The sequence below is a fragment of the Serinus canaria genome, chromosome 4, assembly GCF_022539315.1.
Source record: "Serinus canaria isolate serCan28SL12 chromosome 4, serCan2020, whole genome shotgun sequence".
NCBI lineage: Eukaryota > Metazoa > Chordata > Aves > Passeriformes > Fringillidae > Serinus > Serinus canaria.
Window position 1 is genome coordinate 31,117,677 of NC_066317.1, and position 20,996 is coordinate 31,138,672.

General features: G+C 40.6%; 1 protein-coding gene across 5 annotated transcripts in view; it reads left to right on the forward strand.

Annotated features, from left to right (window-relative positions):
• RAPGEF2 (Rap guanine nucleotide exchange factor 2) overlaps window positions 1–20,996 on the forward strand; it is a 181,921-nt gene continuing 160,925 nt past the window's right edge. For all 5 annotated transcript variants that reach the window (XM_030238869.2, XM_050973636.1, XM_050973635.1 and 2 more), the window contains exon 1: window positions 1–439. In XM_030238869.2, coding sequence (XP_030094729.2) covers window positions 371–439 — 69 coding nt within the window. In that variant the 5' untranslated portion in view covers window positions 1–370. The remainder of the gene's footprint in view (window positions 440–20,996) is intronic.

Below are 20,996 nucleotides of genomic sequence, written 5' to 3' on the forward strand. Positions count from 1 at the left end.
GAGCCGGCAACTTCCCCGTCGCCGAGGCGGGCGCGGAGCCCCCCATCAGCCCGGATGGGAGGAGGAGGAAGAGGAGGGAGGAGGCGACGACGACGGTGCCCGAGGGGATGCGGCGGAGCGGGCCGGCGGGAGGCGTAGAGCCGGCTCGAGAGGGAGCGCCGAGCCCTTGTCGCCGCCGCCGCCGCTGCCACCGGCGGGGCTCGGCCGCCGCCTGCAGCTCCGGGCGGCGGCGCTGCTGAGCCCGCGGTGCCTGCGCGCCGCCGCCGCCTCCCCGCTCGCTCCTCGCCCAGCGCTCCGGCCGCGCAGCGCCAGGCCGCGGCCGCCCTCCCCCAGCGCCTCCCGGGCGGCGGCGGGAGGCAGCAGGGGCGCGATGGCGTCCTACGTGGATAACAGCTTCCGCCAGGCGGTGATGAAGAACCCGGCGGAGCGGAGCCCCCAGGTGAGCGCCCCCCGCCCGCGCACCCCGGAGGGGCCGCCCCGCTGCCCCCGCCCGCCCCGCCGGGGCAGCCCCGAGCCCCGCGGCCCCGCTCCGGGCGGCGCGGCCGGGGCTGACTCCCTCCCAGCCCCCGCCAAACTCCCCGGCGCTGAATTCCCGGTCGGCGGCTCCCGGGAAGGGAAGGCGCGCGTTAACGCGACAACTTTCCTCCTGCTCCCTGATTTTGGGGGAAGGAGAGGGAGAAACGCCAGCTGGGTTTGTTTTGAAGGTTGCTTCCGGTAAAAAGAAAATGAAGTTAGAGTATAATTTTTCGGTGGTGTGTTTTTTCTTTTTTTTTCCTTCTTTTCTTTTTCCTTTTTTCCCCCCTCGCCTCTATGTGTGTGTTTTGTTATTGCCCCGGAGTACGGGTGGCTCAGGATTTGAATTCAATCCTTACTTTTACATAGCTGGCTGGAGCTGGCAGCGCTGTTTCATAATGTAGGGGCTGAGGTCAGTGGTATTCTTGGCAAGTCCTTGCTCTCCAAAGTAGGGTGAAATCCTTACACAATGGCACCAAGCAGGAATTTTTTAGATACCTGCGCCGTGCTCCTGGAGCCCTCTTTATCAGAGGAGTGTGTGAGTCGAAGCCGTTTGTAAGCGTAGTTGCGCTGAGAGAGGCTGAGAAAGGTTAAGCTGGGGACTGGAGTGCGTACAGAAACATTTTGACTTAACATGACCTGAAAAACAACTAAACTGAATGAGTTCCTTCTGCTCCCGAACGGTTGCTGCAGTGGCTGTGTCTGCCAACTGTCTAAAGACTAATAAGCTTTACACTGATCCCCACATCAAGCCGCGGTTCAATAGCTAATGATACAAGGAGTTACTTTGCTTGGAGTTGTAATGCCATCTGTCCTATTTTCTAAAGGCTTGTCCTGCTCTCTGAGCAGTCCCTGTATTCGGGTTTTGGGGAAGAGATGCTGTTACAGATTGTTTTGGCAGGCGTCTGACTGGCTGGTGATGATTTTAAATTGGGGCAAAGAGGAAACCTTGACTTTTGCTCAGCACCCATAAGTCATTCCTCCTACTATAGATACGTCATTGTGGTAATGTTATTTTTATCCCCATGTTCATGGAATATGTGTCAGAAAATAAAACTTCTCATGGAAAAGCATACTGACTGCATGGGCATCGTATGTGGCATGCCTTTTTGGCAACTCTTTTTTTTTTTTTTTTTTTCTTTTATATAAAAAAGGAAGCTGCTTCTGGAACATGTTTTTGTGGTGCTAAACTTGTTTCTCTATCCTTGTTTGACCTTTTCCAAATGTCTGTTTGCCTTCAGTGCTGGACCCAGCCCTTCAGTGTGCTGTGAAAGCTGAAGGAGGCTGAGTGCTCTCTCTTGGAGAAGACACTCTCTGCAAACTTGCAGCGGGGTCACTTGCATTGGTAAAGGCATAGATTCCTGCTGGGGGGTGCCTACCTGTCATGTCCAGCCTCAGGACATGGTTATGGAAGTATGGTGGGGTGCTCAGGAGCAGAGAGGCAGGCAGATGCTCAGAAACCACTAGGTCAGGCTGTGGGGCCACCAGGCTGGGCTTGGGGGACTGTGCCTTCCCTGCGGTATGATCTGTGCCATGTGAGCTGTTAAACTCTCTCGTGTCCTTGCCAGTTGGCCCTGCTGTCTAGAAGGGATAACAGGGAAGCACAAAAGGGCAGAAAGTAAGAAATGACGCAGTGAAGAATGCAGCCCGAGTGCAGGGATCAAGCCCAGTGAAGGGCACCGAGCAGAGAGCTAAATTGGGAACACCAAGGCTGCGTTAGTGCTGTAAAACTTCCCGAATCAGCACACTGGCAGCCTGCTGTGGCAATCACCACAGGAAAAGAAACCCACCCTTAAATCCATGAAATTGACACTGGCCCAAAATAGTCCGCAAACAAGACCAAGTATGTGGGAAATCTAATGTGTTCTTAGCACTGGAAATACTTGAAACTGGTGGTGCTCTCCTGTTGCTGCTGGGGAGACTGGGCTTGCAGCAGAAAACTTGGTGTTTTTGCAAGTGGTCCATGTTGAATCGTGTGTGTTGGTTTTCTGCTGTTGGTTCTCTGTTCAGGAAGTTTGATTTTATTTTACAACAGTTTTGGAATTTGAAAGGAATATGCTTATGCACATCATCTTCCATCATTATGTAAAAAGGAAAAAAATACATAGAAAGATACAAAGACCTTGTTTTTCCTTCTTCCCTGAAAGTAACTTATTGTTTCTTTACTTGTATTTTCCTGTCCTTGCTATGCTATCTCTAAAAGATAGCTACTTAATTCTGGCTTTTGGGAAGTCATGAGGCTTTTTCAAAGTCAAGAGAGGGTTGAAAAGAGAAAATGTATTTATCATATTCATTTCAGTGCAGGAAATAGCAAGAGAAGTATGTTAGTAGCATATTTGCTTCTTACTTATGTTAACAAGCTCTTTGGGGCTCAGCTTCTCCCAAACCATGATGAGGTAAATGTCTGTTTGACATTACTATTCACCCTGGACTGTCAGGGTGCAAATTTGGCACCATGCCTTCACTGCAGGCTCAGAGGACGGGAGTGACAGAGTGATAGCCAGTATGTACAACTTTGGGAAGTAGGTCTGATAAACATTGCTGGGCAAAGCAAACTTAACTTGGCTTGAACTTTTGTAGTGCAGAAATATCTTGGTAGTTTTGGATTGAACTGATTTTTTTTTCCTTGAGGTAAACAGTGTATTCTGCAATTGCTTTTGTAAATTTATAACTTTATATCTCTTTGGTATATCCTCCTTTACAGAGTGTTCCTGACTTTTGTGAATCACAACTCAATATTCTGTTGGCTAAGGAAAATGAGAAATAAAAGGAATACATGTGGCCTGTACTTTACATGCCTGTTGTGTAACTCTTCTCTTTAATTGATGTATTAAACTATTCATTTTCTCTTTGACCACGTGAACTAGGAAGTTAATTTAACTACTTTGGGGAATCTAACTTTTAAATGTTCATAAATTACAAATGGTTTTATGCCCTTGAGCTGTGAGTAATAGAGATCTAGTTATTTTCTCTCCTAGCGCCCTCTTGCATGGACTGTTATAGCTTTAAGTCTTTACAAAACAAATTCTTCTTGGCATCATAGGCCATTTCAGAAAGCATGCAGTTTTATACTGGTGTAGCTTGGTTGAAAAAATAGGGCTGCTTTTGTTTTCAAACAAGAGAAGCTGAACCCTAATCTTTCTTTATCCTGACAACTCATTTGCATGGCATGGTATGTGAATAGCTGGTTGCTTCAGAAACTCTGCATACTGTTCACTGTTTTCATGCCATGTGGTGACGTCTGCAGGAAGAAATTTTTTGAATGTGTGCCTTATATATGTTAGATGCCTAAGGTTTGCTTCTGGAAGCTGCTGGTGTGGTACATGAAGGCAGCTCAGCACAGCAGTGACAGGAGCAGAGATGTAACAGCACCGCACCAGCTCTTCAGGGCGGAGGGGAGAACTGTACAGTAGCCCTCAGTTTGATACTAATGAGTCATTTAATGTCAGAAGACATCTAAACAGGATGCTGTTGTAAAGCAGATACTCCCTTCTTGAACACTTGAGAGGAAAAATGGTTTAATTATAGGATGTACCTATGCTTTTTCCAAATAAACTTTCAGCTTGTTCCCCAGTCGTGTTATTTTTATACTTGTAACCAGTGATAGCATAATTGTGTGCAATCTTCAGATAAGCCAGAAATGAACACTTCCTTCTTGCTACAGTGATCTCTTAAAAAAAATAAAATACAAGGCTGTGTAGTTTAATGGGATCAGAGGAACTAAGCATTTTATATGTGAGTCTAGCAAAAGAATATTTAGTCTTTAAATTGAGGCTGATCATGTGTCTGTATATCAAATACACTAGAAGACTAAAATGATCTTTTTCGAAAGAGCTTATTTGGGATTTCTTTCCTTTGAAAAACAAAAATGTTTTGGAGCTTGAGTTGTGCTTTCAGATTTTCTCCAGTGTTAGTCTCCTACTGTATTGCCATCTATTTGAGGTGAGCATTTACAGAGGAGGATAACTCCTGTTATCAGGCTGCTAACAGCCGTATAATGCTGAGAACTGATTCTGTTGCTAAACTCCCCTGCTGGTTCTGGGTAGCCCTGAGGAGTGAAGGGCTGTGGCAGCTGATGCCTGGTGTTTGGCTGTATTGCACTGGTGTAGTGGTCTTTCCATACTGCATCTCAGGGCTTTGTTATGTGGTTATTCAGGAGCAGCCTTACCTTGCAAGGCTGGACATTCTGTTTTTTACTGGGGAGCCCATTTGGCCAACAATATTAGATTCCTAACTCTGCTTTCCCATGGTGGTGGTCAGGCTTTCTGCTGACTGCAGTGAGTAATTCTGAAGTGGGGTCAGGAGCCTGTTTGACATTGGGACCATCGTTAGTAATGCAGCTTAATGAAGAAAGGTTGTTGCTGGTTCTTGATCTGGGCTCCTTTCTTGCTCAGCAGTGGGCTTCAAGTACAGTTGCCATAATAAAGTAAGGGTAGTTGGTCTGAACCAAAACCCAACAAACCTCCAGATGCTGTAGGGTTTTGGAACCTTGTTCAAAATGTCTGAAAAACTGTAGCTTAAGTGATAGTTTGTGGTGGCTCTTGGGCTGTAAATAGGGGAGGTGAATACAGATGACACAAGTTACTGTAGACTCGTGTATGCAGAGACCTTTAACCATAGGGATTTTTCCTGCTGTGTTTCAGCACTTGACTGGCAGCATAAAAACCATAGGAACTACTGGGAAAAAGTGAGACCTTTACCTGTCAAGGCAAACAGTGTATTTGTTTAGTACAGAAATAATGTATTTTGGAAGTAAGTGTACTTTGTTTTTCTCAAGCTAGTATTACTATACAGCATTATTTCATGCCCAACAAACTTGTATGAATATATCTTTTTATGGCTGATAAGTAAAGCTGAAAATCCTTGCATAGCTCAGATTTTCTTGTGAACTCTTTAATCTCAGTCTGTCGAAACAGCCCTGGAATGTTTGATTCTGAGCTTGCAGTGTCAATTTTCAAGTCATTTTCAAAACTGAGGGTATGTACTGCAATGAGCTGCTTAGTATCCTGTTTGTTTTGAAAAAGTGTGTTTATTTTCCAGTCTTTCTAATGGGGGCGTGTGTGTGTATTTTCCCATAGCCATTCATATCTTCATGGCCAAGAGCTTTGAGAATGGCAAGAGTATTGACTTTTTAATTTCTTTTGCAGTAGTTCTCCCCTGTCATAGGGCTGGTACCTTGTGCATTAATAGATTTCTTTTAATGATACGAGCTCTGCCAACACTTGCAAAGAGCTCGGTATGGTCAGGAAGCCTTCAGCTATAGCACAGAAATATGAGTGGAAGCCTTATCCTACACACTTGTGTGCTCTCTCATTGCATCAGAAGATTGCAGCTCGGGTGGCTGTACGTATCGAGCCGGTTTGAAACTGGGAAAGTGAGGGTTTAACTGCAGCGCCGATAAGCTCTGTGTAATTTCCTACTTGATTAATTATCTGTTTGGTAGAGTTTGCTTTTGATTTCTGCCCTGCAGTGGCTGAAGAAGTGTTTGCCCTGGGTTTGGGCTGAGTATCTTCCTGTGAGCGTGTTTTTTTCAGCCTTTGTGCGCACAGTCTCTTTCCTGCACTTAAAAACTGGGAGCTTTCTTGCCTAGGAAATGTACTGAAGTGAGCAGTGCTGGGCCAAAAGCCCAGGGATCTTCTACTCAGTCCAAGCTTGTTTTGTCCACTTGCTTCCTGAGGTGCTGTTCAGACATCAGAGCACATGTCTGTACCCTCTGATGCCAAAGGGTGGGGACCCTCCCACCCATCCTCACCCACCCCACTGGTGTGTGGGGTGTAGCCAGTGGTGCTGCAGGAAAAGCTTTGGTGGAGGAGGATTATGGTAAAGCAGGACTGCTTGCCGTGGATAGGCTTGCCCTTCTGCCAAAACTAGGAACGAGCAAAATCGTCTGCTGGGCTTCTGAGACCAAAAGGGCTGAAAGCTCTTTCATGTCTTGGGTGTAAAAGTGTAGGTCAGCAAAAGTAAAGGACATACAAGCATTTTCCCAAGATCGTGTTTTTCTGTAGTAGGAGGTTGGAGTCTCCTGTGGATTATCTGTTTATTCATGGAGAACCCTTGGTACCTGAGGAAAAAAAGATGATTTAAGTGTAACCTCTAAAGATGATTCATTTATTTTACACTTATTACAATATCCCTTAGCTAAGGCTTTTTTGATAAATTATTTTTTCTTGACATCCATTGTTTTAAAAAGCCTGTATGTGCAAAAGTTTTTAAAAGTCTGTGCTTATGCAAATTACTGAGTGGTAACTACTAGGGGTGGCTATTCATTCTGTTGAACGACTGATCTGATTTTAATATTTTTTTCTCTAAATAAGAATGTTGCTACTAAATCTGTTAGCATGTTTCAAGAATGACTATATGTACACTGAACAGTCATTGTAAGAACTTTGACTTCCTCATTGAGGGTTTTTTGTATCTTCATGAGAAAATATATTTTGGCTTGTGTTTTGGGAACTTTCCCACAGTAGGAGATCTAATTTTTGCGAGGTATTGTTTGGGAATTCAAAAGGAGCACTGGCAGAAAGATAGCTCTACAAAGATGCTTTGTGAAGGGCAGCTAAGCCTGCGTGCCTTGTTTGCTGCAGCCAGTGTTGCAGATTTAATTTGCTGGGTATATTTTGCATGAAGGGGTGTATTTGAATAAGTCTCAAAATGGAAGTGGTGCTTTGCTCCCCTTTTTCTGAAGCTGGTGAAGTTGACCACTTTTCTTGAAAAGGGAGAGAGAGGAGCCCTACTGCAGTGCTTTTCTTACAGCTTTGTTTGCAGTTAAAATTAGCTATTTGTTCTCTCTGGGTATCTCTGTTACGCCCATAGAGCTGTAGATGTGTTTCTTTGTGCGTGTCTGTCTTGTCTGACCCGAGTAAGAGTGATTAAATATTTGATTTAGAGCAGTTCTAAGGAATTCTAGTCAACAGTAAAGGTCAGCATGTATATCATTACCTGAGCAAAACACTAAAGGAATAAGAAAAAATTAAAATATTTAAATGCTTTTAGAGAGGGGGAAAAGGGGCATGAGTTTGCTTTTCAGCACTAATAAAAATTAAAGGAATATTCTGATATTAACATTTCTGTGGACAGCAAGATTTTCCTATTTTTCTCTTATTTGTGTGTGTATTCTGATAAACATGAACAACACACAATGAAACAGCATCTGGTTTCAGTGTAAATTACCTGGGAATGGGTATTAAGTTTCATGGAAGACACATTCGTGGAGCATGCCTGTTGTTGACTGTCTTTACCGGGCTGTTTCTTTCTGTTTGCTTGCTTTTTGTATGTCTTAAAGTTAAAATAAACTTTGCTTAATAAAAATATTTATTATGTAGTAGTTTTGAGTTTCTGAAAGGGAAGGTGGTTCCTGTTACCCATGGATTGTTTGCTTTGTAATTTGTTGTTTTCTTTTTTAGTTTATATTTGCAGTTCTTTATTGTTAGGGATACTGGTCTCCCATATTCATTTTGCTTCTAATGTAGTTGGGAAAAAAATATTGATATAGCCTTTTCTATCTGAAATTAGTCATTCACACTTCTTGCCCTGTTATGCAAAAAATAACTCAAAACTTAGAGGGGTGAGAAAGAATGTTACACAAATGTGGTTTGTAAGCAAGTTGATGGGAAAACAAGGCTGTACCACCAATATCTGCTTGAGGTTTGACTTGCTGAAACCAAAGGCTGAATGTTTTCTAGTACATTGTATTTCTTTAGCAGCAGAGCTAGTTGGAGTGGGCTGACGCTGGCTGGATGCCAGGCACCCACCAAAGCTGCTCACTCACTGTTTCCCATGCTGATGTTCTCTGCTGCCTCATTGCTGCCTGTCCAGCTGTTTGTGAGGCTGCGGAAAACACAGGGTAAGTGATTCAGTCTTGTTAGCTGAACAGAAGAAAAGGACCTTACTTTTGAGAGACTGTGTAGTAGGGTTTCTGCATTCTAAAATTTAAGTGACTAAGTCTGGTTTAGATTGTGGCTTCAAATGTTTGTGTTGGTGCAGCTGAAGGTGTGAAGACCTATGATACAAGAGGTTGGAAAGAAATGCTTATGGTTGTGTGTAGGAACCTCTGAAATACCTAAACCTCTCCCAGAGAGTATATGGTGCTCCATTTTCAAACACTGTCTAGCAGTATAAAAAAAAGGTAAACTGGATGTAATGTTATGACATAGTTTATTCTTGATGAATTTTCTAAAATGGGAATTTTTTTTAACTTAAGGGACACCTTTGCATCACTGAATTGGGTGGGGGAGATGCTAAGGCTCGGGGCTTGGGATTGTTATACTGAATCTTGTCTGTATTTACATTGGTTTGTTGTATAGTAGTTGAAAATTGGGTGCTGGTGGGCTGTCTTCCTGGGGGCAAAACAAAGAAGAAACAATTTTGTTGGCATGCAAGTTAAAAGGCATACACATTTTTCCATTTGGTATGTGAAATCTATTGGGACGTGCCTAAAATATGTACCCTCCATTGTTTTTGTTTTGACTTTGAGGTAAGGGCTTCATCTTGTCAGGAAACCATTCCCTTGCCCACCCAGAACATTTCCTCAAAATACATGACCTTGCAGAAATCAGCTACACATTGCATTATGTGAGTAGCCAGCGCTCATTTGAATGGTTCTGCAGAGTCTTGCTGTTTGTCAAAAGACTTGTCAGAATACGCCGCATACATGCTAGTAAATATTTAGATACATTCTGAACTGAGAGATAGAGGCTTGTCTGTGCGGTTTTACAGACTTCTTTTGTCCCTTGCCAGTGGTGCTGTGGGTGTTCAAAGTGAATTCCCTCTCCAGTGCTGTAGGACAGGCAGGCGCTGCCAGAACACAGCATCCCATTGCTGACTTCTGCCTGAGTGCAGTAGCTCAGGCACTTTTTGAAGGTGCCATAGCTACAGTAACAAAAAAAGATGGACTTTGGCTTAAATAGTTACGTCAATAATTCAAACTTCTGCCATTTTATTGTGTTTGTGTATGATGGTGCTTTATGTTGAAATAGCTTTAGCTATCAACTGCAAAATTAAGATGTAGTTGTTCTTATAGCTGGATCTTAACCCGTGGTCTTTACCTTTTGTGCCTCTAATTCCCCTTTCCATCGTGCCACAGGGGAAGGGAAGGGGAGAGTGAGTAAGCACCATGTGCTTTGGAATGTTTCCGTAAGAGCACTAAATTGGGGAATACTGTTCCTAAACCACAGCGGGAGTTCTCCCTGTCGAATTCTTCTTCAACTCTGGAGGGACTGCAGTCTCCAAAAAGAGTCAAAAACTGGGAGAAAAAAAGCAGGTGCTGGATGTTGCTGAAGCAGAACGTGTGCAAAGGTGTGTAATCTGGTTGAGCTAAGACTTTTATCTCAGTTGCTAAAGTCATAACAAGATGCTGAAAGCTGAAGTGATGTAGTTGATCATGACACGTTTGTTGATTTCCTGTTGAGGGTGGCTAATCAGCAGTTTCTCCAGTGAAGGCAGTAAGGAGCCCATCCATTGAAATTACATTATTTTAAGAAAAACAATAAATAGGAGTGTAGTCAGTCTGAGCTGCATTTTGTGTTCTCCATTAATCCTATGGCACACATGGCTGCATAGTGCATCAGATGTGTTGGGGGTCTTCAATGGATTTGTTACAAAGTTTTACAAAGCACAGAAGGTCAGAGCTCTGTGTGAATGGCCCACAGTGGTCTTCAGTCTGATCTGGAGACTGAAGCGTTTCATGTGTGCCATGGATATGGAAACACGAGGGGCTCTGCCAGCTACATGCTGACCAGGAGCTGGCGCTTGCTGGACAAGGGTAATTGAGTTTCTGTCCTTACCATGGCTTCTCCCTTAGTGCTGAAAGCTGCTAATTAGCACCAATGCCTTGTTTTAATTCAAGATGACTTCGTTGGAAGATGCCAGCTCCTTGGTTGTAGGCCACTGAACAACTATCAGATGGCAGCACAATTCCAGCTCAGCTGTTAAAAATGGCTTGAGGTAACAGTGCCAAGGGAAGGCTGGGAGCTGCTTTAGCTCTGTTGTAGGTGTTTGCCAAAGTGGAAGAGAGGAGGATATTCCATATCTGCTGTATTTTAGACAGCCATTTATTTTAGTGTTATTAGTTTGTATTTTACCAGACTGAGTATTGATAGGTAGCTGGTCTCCACTAGTCCTAAATCCTCTTTAAGAGTCTTGTTCAACTCTTTAATTTAAGATTACTTTTAAGGAAATATCACTTTTGTTGCTGAAAAACTTCTAGACTACAGGATTTTGCTGGAAAACGTGATGAATGCAATGCATGGCACAAAGGGGTAGAAGTGCTCTGTTAGCTTAGAAAAATGGGTCTAAGAACCCAAAACAAAGAAAATTGAGTTTTGGGATAGGATACTTCATTTTGAAGGATGTTTCTGAATGCCCAGGCAAATTATTAGTTCTTCTCCCTTGTAGTCATTCTTTGTACCTAGCCTTGTGCTGTGGTTTAGCCTCTGTCTTATTAATTTGATGTCCTGTAGTTTCTTCCTTTCTAAACCCCTATTGTAGTGCTTTTTGAATTTTGTGCCTTAGTCATTACTTCAGGTATTGTTCTTACCAGGTGAGCACTTAGAACGGGGTAATTTGGCTAGTAATTTATTTCACATTTATTTATTTCTGAGAGGGAAAGAAACTCTTCTTTACTTATAAATTGCAATACAGTGTACTTTATACAGGTTGGTTTTCACTTCTTAAACAAAATATACAAATACTTTGACTCAGTCATCATTGGAATTGTCGTATGTCAGATTTCCACCTTTACCAGGTTTGATAAGCAAACATTGCTGTTTAAGGTCTAATGTTCTTATGTGAATGAATATTTTATGTGAATTTTAAAGTGAAGAGAAAATAATGGCCCTTTCTTTCAATCCATCTTGGCTTTGATAGTAAAGGAACATTTAGCCATGACGAAAGTAACGTGCTTTCCAGTGACACAACCTACATAAATCCAGTTGGATTTGCTGTTGACGTTGGCCCACGTTCCAGCAGGCGAGCTGCCTTACATTTCTTTTGAACAAAGGAGGTCTGTCTGAAACAGGTGCTCTAATGGTTACCCTGGCCTTCATAAATAGCTTCTAGGTGAAATATTACTTCTGTTAACCATGAGTAACTTCACAAGGCACCTAGGTTTGCTGCATGAGGTTTCCATTTTATATTAAAAAAACCCCCACAGCCACAGCTCCGTGGTGTTTGGTGCCTCATAAGTCGCTGTTTATTTTTAGAGCACGCTTATCACAATTTGTCAGCCAAATATTGGCCTGTCCTCTCTGCTATTAGATAGCTGCTGAAATGCCATTCTCAAGATAACTTTACCTACCCTGGTTGTTCCAGGGTAATCTTAGTTTCTAAAAGAAATCATCTAAAACTTGCCAACTCTGCAGAATACATAAAACAGTAGAAGACAGGCTGATGAAGTTTTGCAACCATATCATAATATGTTAAATTTAATGTGACAAAATGGTTTTGAGAGTCTGTGGTAAGTTGCCTGAGTGTGTTGAAAAGTCTGAATGTTACTTATGAACACTAGTGAAAAATATTTCTAAATTGGTTGTAAAAAGAGCCAGGAGATAATGCAGAAATAGCTGGGCCAGTCTCCAGGCTGGTAAGACGTGGCTACTTGCACACTGTGCATTGCTTTAGGAAAACTGTGTCACAGTTTCTTTTAAGGGGAAAGCAAAGTTCTGCTTTAAACAAGTGACATTTGATATCTTACTTGATTTCTTTTCCTGTTTCTTCTATTTATAGATGTCTTCAGTTTGGGATTTATCTGAAGGCTAAGGTCAGGAAGTGCCTTCCTCCAAAAATGCTACTTGTTGTGGTTTTCTGGAATGTCCTGTCCCCTCTCCTTCCCAAAAGGAACTGTACAGAAAGTATTTTTCCACAATGAAACACAGATCTTCAGCTCTGCAGTATCATGCTGTGACTCTGGCATATACTGGTTCACCTCCAAAACTGAAACTTTTAAAAATCATCTCTTGGTGTCCACAAGACTTACGTGGCTGATTTAAACACAGAGGACAGTTACCACTTCAGTTTCAATTATTCTCATTTTAATAGAGCCTCCTATGTGTAGGCAGAGGAGCACAGGCTGTATCCTATTTGGTAAGGCTCATTTCCCATTTAGATTTTCAGATGACCTTAATGACTTTGTTTTACACAGGGATACATTTATACTCAGGGGAGATGCTCACCCACTCCATGCCTCTACCAACCATGGAAGGTCTTGGAGGATCTAAATGTGAAAGGTTTCTCCCACCCTGGAGGTCATGAAAATAACAAGTGAATGATCATTAAACATGTACTTTTTTGTGAGTTCTGGTGTATGAAAGAGGTTCTCCCCAATTTACTAACGAAAAACTTAATCACTTAAACTAGTCCTCTGAAAGAGTATGGCAGTCCTGAGGGCAGCAAAGATGTGGGAGTGCAGTGAAGGCTTTTGACTAAATTGTTTTTTTCATAGTCAGAAGGTTTTAAATTCAGGATTGATTTCTTACAAACAGCTCTATTTAGTCATTCAAGTTTGCACTATTGTTTATGCAGCAGTACAACTGAACTTGTATGCTTGTGGTATGACCACTTAGCAAGCATGCACTGTAAGGTACATCTGAGGAATAAATAAGAAATTTGAAATTAAGTTATATTTGAAGACTTGATTAAAGTCTTTAACTAAACAAGCGTCATGCACCCAAGTCTTCTTGTGATGTTCCCTTTAAAATATATTTAAACCTATGTTACTTATTGAAGCCTCTGATGGCAAGTAACTCCTTTTTGGAATATGGGTTTGACAGTATGTTATATAGTCTATAATGACTATTTTGTCATCTCCCTTTATTTTTGTATTGTTTCGTATTTCCAAATGCAGTAAACTGTATGTAGAATTAGGACTGTCAGTAGTAGCTGAACATTTTGTTTAACTTCATATCTGTGTGTCTGGCTTTTGTATAACTTTTCATAATGGGCCTGATTAATGTTTAGTACTTTGCATTTGCTTTAGGAGCCTTTGCAGTGCATTGTGGTGAGCAGGTTTTGGAAAACCAGCGATGAGTTTAATTGTCACTGTTGAACTGTCCCATCCTCAGGGTGCAGTGCCACCTGAAAGAGGCTCATGAAGCCAGCCCTGTATGCCTGAAAGTTTTTGTAGGTGTTGAAATTCAAAGTATTAAACAGAATGTTCTAAATTTATTTGGAAAAGTAGTGTGGCATTTCTTAGGAAAGGATCACAAAGAAAATATTTTTCTGTATTGATACTGTTTTTAACCTTTCTGGTGCCCTGATAACTGGGATATCAGTTTTTAATTCTGTATTTAACTAACAGAAGGGAAAACCCCAAGTGTCATATGACTTCCAGTAATCAGAGGTCCTCTAGTAGACCTGTTCCTTTTTTTTGTCCAAAATATTCTATAGACTTTGCAGACAGAGAGTAACTTTTTGTTTTTACAACTTTTCTTTTGCTTTCAAGTATTCACCATAATAATTAGGCTGCTTTCATGTTTTTCTTGTATTCCTAATGCTAACTGTTTAAAATAACAGGGACCTATAGTTATGACAAAAACCCATTTTTCATCTGCCTAACTTCTGTCTTTACTTCCAGCTGTAAATTGTTGAGGGGTGGCAGGCATCTTTTCACATGCTTTGCTGTCTGCTGAAAGTTGGCCTTGAAACCACTGGAACTTAGTTGCATGTTAAAATTAGTGATTTTTGTATTCCATTTCATGAGTGTATTTTGCAGCTTTAAAGTAAGGCAAGAGGCTACATGTTGTGTGCAGAAGATGATCCTTTTTCATCTGCTACTTGGTGTCTTAGTTTAGTATCTGCTGTCTAAAACATCAGAATGGACATTTGTCTCTTAAGATGGATGTGTGGGTTTGTATTTTTTTTTTCCCCCAGAAGAAAAAGACAAAATGGTGTCTGTGAGGAGTGAAAAATGAAAAAGCAGTGTCTGTAGATGATCTATGGCTGCCTCCAGTGACAGACCATCAGGTGTGGTGGTCTGCAGGCAGCACCACGGTGTTCAGGAGCAGCTCCTTGGCATTGAGTCATTTCAGCAAATTCCAGCTCTAAGGATAGCATGGCCCTGCAATGCCTGCATTGCAGCTTCTCTGGAAGGATAACCTGCTCAGAGTGCACTTACAAAACTTGGAGATGCTGCAATCATGAGTCATTTAGAAAATTTTAGTTAGGAGCCTGCTGTTCAGGGACAAACACTCACATGCAGTAGCTTTTCAAATACATTCCAACTTAATTAATTTATAAGTTCTTTACTTTGACAATATTAAAAGGAAATTATTCCTGGGGGATTAATTTACCATTTTAATTAATCTTCTCAGGAGAAGCTGATCGTCTGTGAATATCTTGCAAAATGTTTTTGCTGTAATTAAAAACCTCAAAACTAACCAACCAACCTACAAACAAAAAAAAGGAAAAGAAGAAAAACCACAAAAGGGATCTCTGTGTGTAAATACGTGATGTGTGAGACCACCTGCTAACCAGAAAATTGTCTTTTGATCTGAGACAGATAAAGAAAATAGTGAGAATCTTCCAGGTAGGTGTGAGATAGTGACCTGATAAGAAGCCAGATACAGTAGAAATGTTTCACTAGTTAATACAGCATTCCTCACACAGTGGGTCATCTTTTGTGTGTTTCAGCTTGCATATTTTACCACCATCACCCAATTCTGTTTCTTTGATGAACAGAAGGCTTTTTTCCTTTCTCCAGCTGAGAATCTCCCAGCTATTATCAACTACAATTTTAAATTTCCCCCCCCCCCACCCTTTTACTCTTCTCATTCTGCTGTTTTGTTCTCTCTGCTCTTTTTATTCTCTTCACAGTTGCAGGCTTTCTGTATGTGTAACTTTATTTCTGGTTGGTTTATGCTGCTAGGACTCGGTTTCTAAAATTGCAACATTATTCACTTTGGTAATGAACAATGCAAGAAAAATGCTTTAAGGGGTAAAAGGAATTCAGCCTGTCATAAGCACTAAAGCGTACTTGCTGCTTATGGACAGATTCCTCCTTCAGCCTAAAAGCTATATGGGATTTATAAATCCCATGTAGTGTCAAAGTCTGAAGGGTGGATTAGCAATTGCCCTGACATCTCTTAGTATGCTGAAATTAAAAAAAACCAGCACCCCTTATTGTTTTTCTTAGCTTGTTACTTATGAGATTGCTATTTAATCAATAGTTTGTAGTTTACATTTGCTTTTTATTAAAAAAATAAAGTTCCTGCTAACAACACGATTCTGAAATTACATACTTTAGAAATGATCTCTGATTGTGTTTATGTTAAAAAAACCCCATTCTGTTCAAACATCTGTTTGCACTTGGATAAAATAAAGAAAATGACCTTTCTGTCCTGTGGGGTGTGTGTGGTTTCTTTGGTTTTGTTTTATTTTGCATTATGAATAAATGTGTTAGGGCAACTGGAACTAGCACAGCGACTCTGAAATGGTACTGCTTGGCAGCATGGAATGTTTGAAACAGCAGGAATATGCTCTATATGTTCAGCTGTGGAGGGTTTTTGTTATTCTGTCCTCACTATGCTGTCTTCAGTTAGTGTGAGTTGTAGTGACTATTCATATGGATCTAACATTTCATAATCACGCTCAGTTTGAGCAAATAGAGTGTGTCTTTAAGAAACATAGGAAACAAAACTTCTCCACTTTGTGTAGGAGGACTGTGAATACCTTAAATGACTGTAAGAATCAGGATGTATTTTCCAAATCATTGTTTCATGTTTGGAACTGTGGGTAGCAGTTGTCAGTCTTTCCCCATGTCTGTTAAAGATGTAATCTGGAAAATCAGCTGGCACTTAAATTATTCAAATGCCATATTCCAGCTTTAAAAGTACAGGTGGCATCCAGAATCAAGTATTATTCATTTTTAGTGGAACCCTGGAGCTATTTAGTTGGATTTCCAAATAGTTTTGAGAAATAAAGCTTCATCTCTTGGATTTTCTGTGAGCTGCTGCTTGTTTGACAAAATAAAGGTGGGAGAAGTTGTGGATTTATTTACTAAGAAATGCTTTAATAGTCAGTGTAAACTTAGAGTGGAAGGTGAAGATATATTTTTTTCATGTGTAAACCAATACTTTTATGCCAGGCTGCTTTGCTGTCTGCTGCCATTAGAGCTGGGACATCAAGCCAAGGACTTGGAGGCTCTCTTTTCCAGATAATTTGACTTCTTAGAAATAATCTCTGGTATGGATTTTTGTGTCCAGCTCCCTTGAGCATCTCTGGAAATTATAATACATCCAATGATAGTAATGTAGAGAGAAAAAAATCTTTTGGTGTTTCTGCACTATGACGTGTCTGTAATTGCTACCCTGTGGGCAGCTGAAAGATGTTGCCTGTTTCAGAAGGAAGATCTTAAGGCTCTTTGGTGGTAGGCTGCTGTTTGGAGGCACCTTATGGCCATTTAAATTAGCTGAGTCATTTAAAAATTAATTTAAAAATACCACACTAGCTTTATCTAATCCTGTCTGTCTGCCACCCATGTGCACTTATTTTGAGGAGAAACACGCCCAGGAGAAAATTATTATGTGTATCTTCCAGGTCCTGCAGTTTGACTTGGTAGGTGAAGGTGTGAGAGTCACAGTCTTGGGTAGCTAATTCAGTTACAACATATGTTTATCTTGGTTCTCAGTTCTCTGTGGTTAGTCTGTAAAAATAAACAAAATTGGGAGAGTGAGATAAAAACTTTCACCAGTCAATCTTGATAGTGACAAAAAATATGATTATTAGTGAAACTATCTTTGCAATCAGGGAGAGTTGAGCAGACTTTTCTTAGGGAACCTGCTAGTTTCAGGTAACTCTGACCCCTTTTTTCTAGCTATAGAGAGGAAAAGTGTTTTGTTGTAATTATGCTGGTCTAGTCGAGGTGTGCGTGTAGATGTGGTTGTTGCTAATGGGTGTTTTTCTCTTGCCTGGATGAGGTGCTGTGCATCAACCTGAGCACCACTGTGCTGCTGTCTCTGGAAGGCTTTCATTGAAATAACCATCTGGAATTCCTTCCCCCCCCCTCAGAATGAACAGAATCCTGTAACTCTGTAGAATGCATTCTGCATACAATTAGTGTTTTTCCGTGTTAATGTGACCTTTTCTTCCTAGAGGAATATTCTTCATTATCCAAACCCAAGAAAGGTAATTTGGTATCAATATTTTGTCCTGTTTCTCTTAAGGGGAATTTAGTGTGGTTATTTAGGGGGAAAAGGTGTTTGTATGTAAAATAAAAGTAAAGTCCAGCTTGTAAATATATGTTGGATTATATCATAGGACCAAATGCTAATATTTAGCAATAATGTGGGCAGTAATTACTGTCTTGGACAACTTGGAAATATTAGCTGCAGGCATTTTAAAATGTTAATAACCTTCAGTCCCCTAGTCCAGACAGTTTCTGAATGCTGAGGAAGTTGTTAAATAATGAAGTGCAGCGATGTTTGCCAGCAGCAGCCTAACAGCCAGCAGAGTAGGTACTACTGTGTGTGACATTTCACATGTAGGGGATGAATATTAACCACTTTACCAGAACAATGTCATTTTTAGAGGTTGGTGGTTTTTAAAGGCTAAGCACCAGATGAGAAGTGCAGGAAAAGGAATGAAGTGGAAGAGGATAGGAGGTCAGAGTACGTGGTGCAGGATCCCAGGTAGCTTCTTTTCCTGCCTCTGTTAACTGTCGCCTCCAGCACTTGGCACTTGATCTGTGGTTTTTTAGAAAGACATATTGTTTCATTTACTGTGGTGGCAGAAGAAACTAACTTTCAGAGGGAGGTTATGGAAGGAGAAAGAAGTAGACTTTGATTTATAGCGATTCATCCCGTGCTTTTGCTTAAATACAACTGAGATAACTTTTAAGGTAACCTTATTAATTTTTATTTACAGAAGGAAGTATGTGGATATTTTTTATTGCAAGAAATTATGTGAAGAGCTTTTTCAGTATGACCAGGTTTTTAGCTCGTTTCTACTATTTTTCTTCTCTCCACTATTTGTTGTTTTCATTCAGATTCAGGTAGAAATATGCTTTAAATGTAATTGGATTTGAGCATCTCCATGATTTAAATTAACTGTACTGGCAAAGCTGTTCATGCACTGATTTAATAGGCTCTAATGTCATGTATAAATTGCCTACAGTAGGTTGTGGGAGTTTCTCATGTCTGGACTGAGATGCTCAGAAGGAAGAGGAATGTCAGTGATGCTCTCCTGCATAATGGCACCAGTCTAGCTTGTGCTCTGATCAGTTTTCCCACGAGGAAAAATTCTTCAGATCATGTCACATCACCAAATACTCATTTTGTTCTGAGCGGAGACGTAACTGTACTGGCAAAGCAGCTTTTGCAAATGTCTCCACTTGTGTCAGGTTTGACTGCTTTGCAGGCTGTTACTTTTATAGACCTGCCTGGAGAGAGAGTGTAGGTGTGATAATAACAGCTTTCATTTTAATAAAATGTAGTGAAGGGTTTGTAGTCTCCTTGCTCTCTTTCTCTACAAGTATTGCTTCACCAATTTATTAAGTGACTGTTAGGCTAATTAATGACTAATTAAATGGCTGTTAGCTAATTAAGCTAATTTTTGGATGTCTATGGTGTCAATAGGTATGTCTCATCTCACTATGCTGCTATTCATGGGGAAAACAGTCCTATAACTTCCCAGTAGATTACAAAAACATGGTGCAATTCACTACAAAGCATGTTTGGAGGACAAAAAGGGTGAGGGGAGAATGCTAAGGTGGTAAATATTGCTGTATGAAGCCATTAGGCAGGCTGACTTCAAAGCATGGTTTGGAATAATGACTGTATTTCAGGAGGATGAGCAGGAGCATGGATTGACGGGGCCTTTTGTGGAATTATTTCTGATTTTACTAGTCTGCTATGTCTTTCAAAAAGAAGTGCTGCTGTTGTAAGGGGATTGTATGGTTTGAGGAGGAGGATAAAATTTTCCTGTGGGGAGAACAGACATAGTTTTAGTGAATTCTGTACATTTATGCTTGGCTACCAGACAGTGTTTGTAGAGAGAAAATGGAGAGCTAGTTGATGTTTTTGTCCCACTTTCATTGAAAATATAGGACCTGCAAATACAAGTTTAAAGTATTTAAGTAGTTGCATTTTTCTGTTGCTTAAAAACTGCCAATTATGCCAAATTGAAGTTGAAATTAACATTGCTAATGTCAATTAAAACAAGCAAGAGCTTCCAATTTCAATGAAATGTCCTTACATGGAATAATTACATTTTTAATTCTTTACTTAAAACCAGGCAAACCAAAAGAAAACAGAAGGAAATTATTGGTGCTGGCATTGGATACACTGCTAGCACTGCTTCAAAACATGAGCAACATTAAAAATTAATACATTCAATAAAACTTGAAAGTATGAAGAAAATAAATAACACTTCAAGATGCCCATTATCTCCAATTTGTTGTTTTACAGGAAAGCTTATAGGCTCTCTTATTTCTGTTCAGGAACATATTCTAAAACCTGACAAAGACTCAACCTTTGGTTGCTATTGGAAATGAAATGTGTTTACTCCTTGGTATCTTAAGACAGCCAAGCATTTATTTGACTTTTAATGATCTTGAAGTGTTAGGAGTAGCATCTGTATTTGTGTTTGGGATGCTCTTGTTCTGTGCATGTAAGGGATTGAAAGAAAAATCATGGCATAATGTTCTTGAATACATAAATCTCTCAAGTAAAGTTTTTCCTAACTCTTGGTTCCAGACTGTACTCAAGAGAGAAGTTTTATTTTGGTAATCTGAAAACAGATCTTTTTCCATCAAGGCTAAACAGTAATTTTAGAGACAATGCTACTTGTGTAAACTGTGGAGGCAAAAAATAGACTTCCAGTAGTCGTAAGAGCTTGTTTTTCATGGCTGTGTTGTTGCTCATAGGAAGGTTTGCAATTTGTTTAATTACAGCTTGCTCTCTAGACAGTGGAAAAAGTTACAACTTTTTCGTACCTGATGGTTCTTTTTATATTCTTTGAAAGCTGGCATGCCATATTTGACAGGAAAAATGTTTGTTTGTTTTCTCCACCTGCAGTTAAGAGGCAACTTCTTCAAGAAGTCACTATCTAGATTTACCACATTTGAAAGTGAATCATTTTAGCACTTCTGACAGCATGCATTTGACAGCACGTGTTGAGCCTAGCAAAGAGGGAGCAGCAAGTAGATGGAGCAGTCCATCAGCAGCTGCCAAAACTGTACACTGGATTTAAGCCATAGCTATTAATCACATTTCTTCTGTGAAAAGGAAAAAAATGCATCAAAAGCCTTTAGGGCGTTGGGAGGGGAAATTCCTTCCCTCTGCTAAGCAGAGAAATATACTTTATTTAGTCATACAGCAGCTTCTTAAGTTGTCTGAACTAGTGCAGTTTGCTTATGAGATGTTTCATTTTTAAAAGTTTCATTTGTTGCAAATATACTTGCAAAAGGTGTTTCTAAAAATGCAGCTGAGGCCATCAGAATAAATTGTCTTTTAAACAAAGCTGCAAAAATTTTATCTATTAAATTCTTTTTCTGT